General features: G+C 52.0%; 1 protein-coding gene across 1 annotated transcript; it reads left to right on the forward strand.

Moving 5' to 3' along the window:
• Positions 1 to 826: 826 nt before the first annotated feature.
• BMP3 (bone morphogenetic protein 3) lies at positions 827 to 10,260 on the forward strand (the record flags this gene model as incomplete). The annotated part of the gene is made up of 2 exons (XM_088056996.1): positions 827 to 1,160; positions 9,350 to 10,260. Coding segments are annotated over exons 1-2 (1,245 nt in total), but the record flags the coding sequence as incomplete, so codon positions are not given.
• Between the last annotated feature and the right edge of the window lie 433 nt (positions 10,261 to 10,693).

A 10,693-nucleotide genomic window follows, 5' to 3' on the forward strand; every position in this document is an offset into this window, starting at 1 on the left:
GCTGAAAGACAGCAAATGCGGGAGGCACATGGAATTGTCTCAGCCGAGCAGGGAACACCTTTCCGTGCCCTGCTGTAAGCGGAGGAGACCTCCCGTGCAGGATTTCTCTGGGTGCACGTCCCTTCCCACGGGCTCCCGGCTGCCGAGGGCACCTCTGCCTGTCCCGGCCCGGCTGGAGGAAGCCGGGGGTCACTGAGCGTGGCTGGTGCTCAGGAGGGGCAGGCAGAACCCCAGCACAACCCGGTGAGCATCGCTTCCACCTGCCCGCGGTGGACTGTGCTCCGCTCCCAGCCAAGCCTTGAGACGTTCCAGGGGAGAAGGGTGAGTGCGCTGCCACTCGTGGTATTTTTTTATTTATTTTTTTTTTAATGCGATCACATTATTGTACGGCTTTTGGGAGGGGCTGGGTGGAGGCGGGCAGGGGACCGTCCTCCGCCTCGATCGCCGTCCGCCCAGGGGGATGGAGTTTGCAGGGCATCCCCTCCCTCCGTCCCGTCGCTGCGCTCCCCTGGGGTGGCGGCTCCCCGCACTTGGCCCCCGCCGGAGCGAGGGCGGGCGGGGCGATCTCCGCTTCCCCCGGTGTGTGCTCGGCTCTGCCCCGCCAGCAACCTGCGCGGCCGGGAATAAAACCCCTCGCTTCCCGCCGCCAAGGGAGGGCGGTTCAGACCGTGGAGCTTTCCTCCGCCCCGCTTTTTTTCGTGTTTTTGGGGTTTTTTTTCCCCTTTTCCCCTTCTCCCTTCTCCAGAAAGAGGACGCCCCGTGCGCGCTTTCCGCGCAGCCCCGGGCTCGGCTGGCCCGAGCGCGCCCGGCCGCGCCGAGGGCCGGGATGGCGGCGTCGGCCCGCTGGGTGTTGTGCCTGTGCCTGGGATGGGGCTGCCTGTGCCTGGCTCTGGGGGGGGACGCGGGGGGGCCGCGCCGGCTCGGGCTGCGGCGCGGGGCTGCTCCGGGGGCCGTGCGGGGCGCCCGCGCCGGGCCGGCTGCGGGTGACGACGGCCCGGGACAGCGGCGGCCCGGGCGGCCGGCGGCGGCGGCGGACAGAGTGGCGGAGCACATGCTGAGGCTCTACGAGCAGTACCGCGGCAGCTGGGAGCCGCCGACACCGGCCGGGCCCTGGCTCCGCCGGGGCAACACGGTGCGAGGCTTCCGCCCGCTGCCGGCAGGTGAGTGCGGAGCGGCGACCGCGTCGGGCAGGGCTCGGCCACGGGGCAGCCCCGAGCAGCGGCGTCAGAGCATCGCTGGGGTAGTGCCCGGGGAGGGAGAGCTCGGTGCAGGGAAGAAATGAGAGAATTAGAGAAGTATCGCTTCCTGCAGGGACTGTCGTGTTTTACGTTATGTTCTGTACTTTACTAATTGCCTTACCGCTTCTGCTCTGCTTCAAGCATCGCTGTCATCACGATGGCTGAGTGCAATGTGAGGGATCTTCTCCCAAGTCCCCCGTTAGTTGTCTGCACGTGTAGCTTCTGTTGGAGCCAAGGGCTGCTTTGTGCGTGACAGAGCTGTGACACAGTGTGGGGAGCCGTGACACGGTGTGGGGAGCCGTGACACGGTGTGGGGAGCCGTGACACGGTGTGGGGAGCCGTGACACGGTGTGGGGAGCCGTGACATGGTGTGGGGAGCCGTGACACGGTTTGGGGAGCCGTGACACGGTGTGAGGAGCCGTGACACGGTCTGGGGAGCCGTGACACGGTCTGGGGAGCCTTCAGGCTATCTGCAGCATTCTCATACTGACAAGTGGTGATAGCACTGACAATGGGAGGCAGTGGCAGATGAGTTCAGTTGAAGCACGACTTGAGTGTCATAAATACTTCACCTTGGCATCTTTGGAAGGGGCACTTAGATCTTTCTGTGATTACAGACTGGCACGCACCAGTAGATGGGTGAAAATGAAAAACATTTTCTGTGAGGGAGGGGGACGTGTTTAACATGTCAGCATCTCAAAAGAACCATGTCCTATCAGAAACAGAAGAAGTCACTATCTTAGTGCCACATCCCCTCCCTTCCCTCTTCTGGTTTTTGTGCATGTGGGGGTACAAGGGCTAAATGGAATGGCCAGAACCCAAAGATGACCATTGCTGCGATATCCTTCCCTTATCTACTGCACCCCAAAACCTTGCTGCGTGTGGGACAGCTGTCATGCCACACACAGAAGCCCCATTTGCTGGTCTCTTACTTTTGGTTACGCCGGTGCACTGACCCAGTGGCTTTTTCTTAGGCAAGCACCTCTCGGTAAAACTGAGAGCTGTCTGGGAGTTGTGGTGACTTGCTTCGAGTCCTTGGTGTCCCAGGAAAGCCAGCTGGGTGGCAGGCTTCCTTGCTGCCTCAAAAGAAACAAGGTATTTCATGAGGCAGCTCTGTGCAGAGATCCAGTACAATGAGGAATGAGTGGCTTTCGTGTCTTAGGTTTCAACCCTGCATGTCTATCTGTCCACAGGAGACGCTTTGGAGTAATTACCCTGGGTTTGGAGGATTGAGAGGCAGGACTCCCCAGCTGCTGCTCTTTCTGAAGAGCTCTCTTGCCTTTCTAAGGTGACTTGTTTGCCATGTAAAGTCTTGTGCCCGTGACTGTCCCCACCAAGAGAGGGGAGGATAGTACATTCACTACAGCCCCCACCAAAAGGAGAGGTTGTTAATGATCCCAGCAGAGCAATATTTTCTCTGTTACACATATCTGACTAAAGCTATTTATTGTTCTAAACGTAGAATGTTGTTGATTGAAATCCCATCTCTGTGGTTTTTCTGATTATATTGGTGCTCTTGCTTGATGCTGAGTGGCAGCAGTCCTATAAACACACTGCTTGCTAATCCCATTCCTCCTCCTCCAATACTTTCACAGATCAAGTGCCAAAGCAATAAATTGGCTTTAAAAAAATTTTGACACTTTAGTAAGTATTGACCCAAAAGATTTAACCAGTTAGCTGTTGTCTTTCTCTTGCCATTGGCAGCAGCAGCGGCTTATTTTGTGTTCCTATTGATGGCAGCAAAGTCTGCTTCCAGAAAGCCCTTATATTTGATGTTCCTCAGGGCAGTGGGTACGATGGAAAGGATTTTTCTGACTTCTTCCTTGGTCCCAACTGCCTGGCAGGGCCTGCAGTGAAAACAGCATGTGCAGCAGCAGTATTCCCCTTCCAAAGTACTTTGTCTCTAGATCCTCTGCTTTGACTGTTGCACTCCTTTGCTCCAGACTTGAGTCTCCCACAGGCTCCCCCTTGTTCTTAATGGGACACATGGGTTAATTCAACACATGCCTTTGCTGTCACTCCTTCACATTTTACCATTCTCTCTGGCAGCCCCTTCAGGGCTCAGCTTTTTGTCTGCTAGGAGCAGAAGTTCCCCAAGGATCCTTCTGCGTGTCCTCCATCTACAGCAAGAGGTCTTGAAGCAGATCTTCAGTGGTTTCATTTGCAGTTTAACTTTGCAATTTAGTCTGACGTTTCCAGGAGAGCAGCTCTTCTCAAACACAGCTCTCAAATGTCGCTGTGAAACCTTCCTGTCCTTGCTTTTCCTCTGCAGGGGCTTCTGCTTCTCCTGCAGCACATGGGAAAGGCCTTTCCCAAATCTCCCAGGTAACCCAGCAGACAAATTTTGGAGACCCTGGAGTGTTGTGTGACGAGACCATAATCTCGTAGGGTTTGTTGAAACTCATCCCTGTTTCTAGTCAAAGAACAGCAGCGTCGCATGTGGCAGCTGTGGCCCTGCTACCAGCAGCCAACAAAACCCAGCTAAGACTGGTTCATCAAAACAAGCCTCCTCATATCTGTTAAAAGCAAGTTCCTCTTTCTGTGTGGCAGTTCTCTGAGGGAATGGGACCAGAGCTTCAGCCCCATGTGGCGCCTCTTTGAAGCCTCCATCGGGTGCTGCCCTGAAATCCCTTGTGCCCCAGACTTGACAACTAGGCTGGATGGCTGCTTGTGTGGGCTGGGGGTTTTGGCCATTGATTTGGATGAATGTTCATGTGATTGTTTGGGTAAGTTTGTTTCCTGTTAATCTTGCTAAATCATCTGAGAGCGTAATTGTTCAGTTTGAATCGCTCAGAAGAAGGAACCTTTGCCTGTGACAAAGCTGAAAAGAAACCCCAGGCCCGAAATCCATGAGGAGTGCACTAAGGATGTACATCTCTCACAGAGTGCTTAGTTACACATTAGCACCACTCTCTCCTGGACTTAACCACCCTAATTTGTTTCTCTGTGTTTGAGTCAAGGGATGTTCAGCCTGTGATTTCTGTGGCAGCTCTTCTTAGTGTTGCAGGACATTTCTGGGATGACTCTGGTAGTCCTTGTGTTGTTTTGGACAGGCCTTTTCCAGTTCTCTGCCTGTGGGTGCCGCAGGAGTGAGGGGTTTTCCATCCGTCGTGGCTCTAAAAGACACCATGGGAGAAGGGCAGGTGATCGTGAGCCACGACGGAACACTCGGGCAGTTCTGGCAAGGGAACTCTGAAGCTGTGGTCCTGTCTGTGACTCTTCTCTCCTCCTGAATGAGACCTGACCTCTGGCTGCCAGAAATCCGCTTACCTTCAGCGCTGCCTCTGGAGGTGTGCTGGTCGCTGCCCAGGCTCAGGGTTTGGAGGTGGCATACAGCAGGAAAAAATAAGAGAGTGGAAAGGTAAAAGCCTCAAATGCAATTAGGTTTGCTTCTGAAAGCATTTTTAGTCCTACCATTGCTTAAGGAACATGGCTTGCAAATGAGTCCTGGCTTTTTTGGAAGGTCTTCCTAATGGTGTTGTAGCAAAGCTATACAGTGAGAAATTACTTTAAACTCTTTTTTATTGACTGAAGTTCAAGTCATTTTAGGTATTACACCTGCCCCTGGGCCAATTCTTGTGGTTTTAGAACTATGTTCTCCTCCTTTTCAAAAGGCCTTTCTTTCCTTTGTAGTGGTGCAAAGTGCCCACGCAGACAGGGGAAACGGAGCGCACACGGGGAAAGCCGCGCCTCGCTGGCTGCCATCAGCCTGTAGAAACCAGTCTGGGCCAAATGCTGGCCCCTCTGAGCGCCATTAGTATCAAGGGTTCTTTGCAACAAGAGCTTGAAAATTATTCAGTCAGGAGACTTTTTTTTTCCCTTCTGTGTGTTTCTTTGGTTTGGCTTTTTTTTTTGCTGCGTCCCTATAAATACAATGCAAGCAGTAGCATCCTGGTAGTTTTTAGGACTAAAACATTAAGCTGTGTTGTGGGCAGATGGGCCCAAATATGCAAGCCTGTGAGGCAAATGGGCAGGATCTGTAGGTTTTGCCTCTCAGAACCAGACCCAGAATTGGAATTTTGTGGCTCCTGTCACTGTGTGTCTTGCAGCGGTGCCGTGCACGTGAGTGACCTGTGTTCAGAGTCCCCTGCTGGTCCCTGTTTCTAGAAGACATTGCTTCAGCATGAGGAGCTCTGGCATCAAAGGACAGGCTGTGCACAATTTGCTCTTCCCCCAGCCAGCCTGCTGCCACCAGCCCAAGTGCGATGAATGGTGGCTGTGAGGAGGAGTGAGGTCGACTCTTCTTCTGCCCAGATTTGTGTGTGCTGTGGATGTATGCCCTTGGCTTGTGCTAGCTTTGAGCTAGATGTTGTGTTTAGTTTTCACACCTGCTGTGCTCTTCCTGCTTAATAGAGGTAGAAAAGAGATCAGGGGGCCACTGTGCAGCGCACTTAGGCTATGCAATGTGCAGAGTTGTGCTCTTTGTATCATGAAACCCTAATCTAAGTTTTAGGTCCCGAGTATGCAGCCTTGCTGTTTCTACCTAAGCTCTTTATTTGAGTGACTGATAGCTTTAATCCAAGGTGAACTGGCTGCTGTTTGATATCAAGCTGCTAGCTGCTGTGATCTTGCCTGCTTTGCTAAAAGAATTAGTTTGGCAGCAGGTCCTATGCCCTTTCAAAAGCGAGAACCCCATCCTATCTTTTCCTTTTGCACAGAACGCAAATTGCTAACTAGGAACCAGCAGCCAAGCGAGAGGGAAGGTGGGAGGCAAGAGAAAATCTGGTTTCCCAATCTGTTTCTGTTGAGGAACTTGTTCCTGTTTCCAGGTCCCGGTGAACTTTTGTATCTGGGCTGTGAACCGATGAGAACAACGTTTTACACCGGAAACGCCGATACGCTCTTAACTGGGCCCTGGCACAAGGGCACCTCTTTAACATCTCCTTTAAATGATGGCTAATGGTGACTGTATAACTAAATGGTCCTCGTTATTGCATCCTTTTTCACCCGTGGGATAGATTTGGCAGTCCATAAAAATGTCAGGGCATCCTCTATAAAGGTAAACACACCACATGTTAGCAGACTCATTCCAGCTTATTGATGCCTGAAATCCCCCTTCTGACAGGAATCTATTTGAGCCGGCCATGTCAGTCTTGACAGACCTACTGCACTTCCTTAAAAATACTTTTTTAATGCCAGTCAGGCCATCCTTTCAAGGCCATCCTTGGAGCTGTGTGTTGGTGCAGGGAGGTGAGGAAGTGTGGGCCGTGCCCCTCAGATCCAGCAGGTACAGGTACTTGGGCTGCAGTGCCAGGAGCTGGGTTTGAGCTGTTAGTAAATAGTCTGGGATCTCTGGTACCCCCAAGAGGGAGTGCCAGTACACGTGTAGAAAAGGCAGGCGATTCTGCTTTCAGTCTCAAGGGACCGTCCCCTTCTTCTGGCCCCGTCCCGGAGAGCCCTGCCGTCCTTTGTGCATGAGGCTGTCCCAGCACGAGTCTCACCACGGTGCTGCTGGGCTGTGGGTTTCCTCTGGGCAAAGGGCGAGTGCACGGGTGAGCACAGAAGTGCCTGCGGGCCGAGGAGGCCGATGAACCCGATAAACACCCGCTGCCTGTCCGTGTTCCCCTCCGTGCCTTCCGAACCGCGCTTGACGTGAATGCCAACGATGCCGCGTCCCGCTCCTCGAGCAGCTTTGTGCCCGGCTCGTGGCTGCTGCCTCGATGCTGTAGAAGCGAGCAGAGCTGGTTCAACAGAACTCTGTCACGCAGAGCTTGGTCTTGAAAACTCCTCCTCAGGCCGGCAGGAACATCTGGTGGAGGGGAGCAGAGGTTGCTGTTAAAATCTGGCCTCACGGTGTCTGGAAGGCAGCAGCGTGTAGCTCAGTTCCTCATTTTCCTTTCTTCCTCTTACAACTTATTCTCTGGAATGGTTTCCAGCAGAGTGTGTCCTATGAGCCCAAAGGCAAAGTCTCATTTCAGTGAAATGAAGTTTTCCTGAGCAAAAGATGTAGTTATTTCAAAGCTGCATCTTCCTTGGCATGTCTGTCATTTTTAAGGGTAATTTCTAGCCCGGGGAACACTTATTTCAGTGCAGTGCTCACACCTGGGCACCAGGTATCGGTGTTGCATAAGGTGGGTACTGGACACGGTACTCCCAAATTTTGATGGAACCCCAGGCCGTGCAGTTGGGTTTCTTGCAGCGGAATCTGGTGAATCCACAGATGTCTGTGCTGGCCACTAGGAACTGTTTTCGAGATGATTTTGCAGATGAAAGATTTGAGAACTCAGAGCTGCTGAAGCTTGGAGGTGGTTGTATAGGAAAACAGCACCATCTGCTGCAAGTGCTTCATCTTGGCAGAGAATTACATGCCAGAAGCGGGTGCTGGAGTTTAGCTTTTAACCAAAACTATAGGCTCCTTCTGTGCCTGATCCATGCTGTCCAGAATTTCTTGATGAACAAAAGTAGCTTCTTTTGTCATACAATATGCCAGTTTAGAACAGGCAGGATTTTTTAAGTGGCATTCATAATAAAAATTAGGATGAAAACTTGTTACTCAACATAGAGCAGTGATTTAAGGAATAATTCTTAAACAGGTGCTCATGAGACACCATGAGTTCGTTCCCCTAAGACTGATCTACTCAGTGCTCTGCCAGATGACCTGTTAACCTCATTACATCAGTGATTACAAACCAAGCAGAGATCAGGTCCTCGTGTATGCCTAGTGCAAGCATAATCAAGAGCCGGTTTTGGCTGAGGAGTAAAAAGTGGGATGGCATTCCAAGTAAATCTAGTTCCCTAGGCACCTGTAATAGAATTTGGACGTGTTTGGTACGTGAGTTTTCAGCTCTTGGGAAGTTGCCTGTGTGCTCGGCTGTTGCATTAGGCTGAATGTGTAAACGAAGGTGTCTTCCTTACTTGATTTGGCCTTTCCGCTGTTTTGGCTCTGTTCCACTGAAGAAAACATAGTTTTTTCCATAACTCCATGGAGCTAATTCCCTGCTAAGCCGGGGAGAAGGGTTCTCTCTTTCTAATGGGACCAGTTCCCGCTTTTTTAATGCACTGACTGGAATATTGTGACACAAAAATGTTTGGAAGCGGAGGAAGCTGCTTGGATTTTTGGGGTAGGGATGGGGCAGCACACGGAGATTACAGGCTTTTGCCACACTTAGAGTGAATGGCACTGGCCATTGGGATATTGCAGGCTGGAGGCACTGAATGTCACACAGAACATGGGATGGTCAAAGTCTATGAAAGGTCTGTACTGGAAATGATGTTTTCAGTTGCCTGGGCAAGGACTTCCTACATTGTGTGCAGGGTGGGAGCGGTGTGTCTGGCCATCCCTAGTCCATGGCCAATCTCTGTGCTTGTCATGGCTTGGCCTAACCCTTTGGAGAGGCTTTTGACATGCCACGGTGTCCAAAAAACATTTAATTTTGCATATCCTCATTTCTCTAATGTGTCAGGATGTGGCCAGCCCTTTGTGGCGGGGCAGGGGGGCGCTGCTGACCATACCTTACCTCTCCTGCATTTGCATTTCCCTGCCAGCCTGGTTTTACAGCTTAGCATTCAGATCTGTATTTCTCTCGCTCTCGAGGACAGGCGTAACCGCAGCCCAGAGAGAGTTTTAAAGGACAGATTAAACCTTCCTCTTGAGCCTTGCTGTTGCACCTTCTGGGGGTTAGAGTCCCCCACGTGTTTCCCAGACCAGCCGTGTCAGCCGCCCTTCCCTGGGTTCGGTACCTGCAGTTAGCGCCACTTCCCGGGCTCGGCAGCTGTGGAAAGCGTCACTCCTGCCTGGCACAGGCACATCCCAGGTGTGAGAGGAGCCGTCCCTGCCTTCTTTACCCCTGCACAGACGCAAGTGTGCCACCCCGCGACCCCTCAGATCTGGTCTCTGGATTGGCTTTTTTGGGTTAACGAGGATGCTCCAGTACTGTCTGCCTGCCCTCAGCTGTATTAGTAAATACCTTCTAAGTCTGGCATGAAAATTGCTGTGGTGTCCTAGATGGAATGACTAAATGTACCCAGTATAACTGATCATTTTAGAGGAAAACTTCCTGCATGATTCGTATCTGACTTAGCGAAAGGGCTGTCAGAGCAGCCTGTGTCTCCTCTGGATGACATTTTTAGATGCCCATGTTCTTATCTGAGTACTTTTTTTTTTCTCCTAGGGAGCCCTGAAAGCCAGGAGATGTACGTTTTTAACTTGACATCACTCACAGAGTCTGAAAATGTCTTGTCAGCTTCGGTGTATTATTATATTGGTGATCTGCTGCATGTGAAGTGGAACTGTTCCCAGTCCAGTGGCTGTTCTCATCACAGGCACAGGAAGCCTGAAATTCAGCTACATCTTTCAGTTTGGACCTTTCCTTCAGCTGGGAACCCGACTCGGAGCCTGGGACATTTCCTCATAAATGTCTCCTCTGCTTACCAGGATATCCTCTCCTGGCAGTGGAAGGATATCACTCAGCTCCTGCATGAAGCAAAGCAGAACAAGGAACTGCTGCTCAGTGTTAAAATGCATCTGACCAGCCATCATCCCTGGGAAAGAGCATCTTCCTCCTATGAACCCTACATCCTGATTTACGCCAATGATTCCGCTATCTCGGAGCCGGAGAGCGTTGTCTCTACTTTGCGAGGACACCGCCGTCCTCTGGCGAGGGTCCTTCCCAAGCCGGAGAGCCACACGAGCAGCAGTGCCGATAACCGCCGGAGAAAACGCTCTGCAAACATCCTGCTGCCGCTGCAGAACAACGAGCTTCCAGGAGCCAAGTACCAGTATGCTGAGGACGAGAGATGGGAAGGCAGAAAGCCCTACAAGGCCTTCCAGCCGCAGCTAGCAGACAGGGCCAGGAGTAAGAAAAAGCAGAGGAAGCATCATCTGCAGAAGAGCCAGATGCTCCAGTTTGACAAGCAAACACTGAAGAAGGCGAGGAGGAAGCAGTGGAACGAGCCGAGGTATTGTGCCCGGCGCTATCTCAAGGTGGATTTTGCAGACATCGGCTGGAGCGAGTGGATTATTTCCCCCAAGTCCTTTGACGCCTATTACTGCTCAGGAGAATGCCAGTTCCCCATTCCAAAGGTATGGGCTCTGTCCATTCTTTTTCGCTGTTACCAGAAACTGGGTGTTTGTTTCCCACGTCAGTAAAAGGCAGCCAGGGCCAGCATGGGTTTGGGGATAGGACCTGGCTGCTACCCTCGCCCCACGCAGCAGTGCGCACTGGTTAGAATGTGTACCAGAGAGATAAGCTTGCAAAGGTAATTAAAAAGACTTGACTCGCTGTTAGCTTTTCATCCAAAACCCAAATTGCCATAAAACATTTCCTGAGTAGTGCTTATGATGTGTGAACTTGTGATTCGCCTGTTTAGCAAGCAAAATACAAGCCAGATTTGGAAAACTGTTGTGTAGACAGCGCTTGTTGTACCCAGAAGGAGCCCAGAGCCCCACCAGAGGCAGCTGGCACAAGGCTCCAGGCAAGGCTGCCCTGAGGGCAGAGAGCTCCGGGCAGCGGCAG

The sequence above is a fragment of the Pseudopodoces humilis genome, chromosome 6, assembly GCF_049639895.1.
Source record: "Pseudopodoces humilis isolate 2021_Gansu_Grassland_sample_001 chromosome 6, ASM4963989v1, whole genome shotgun sequence".
NCBI lineage: Eukaryota > Metazoa > Chordata > Aves > Passeriformes > Paridae > Pseudopodoces > Pseudopodoces humilis.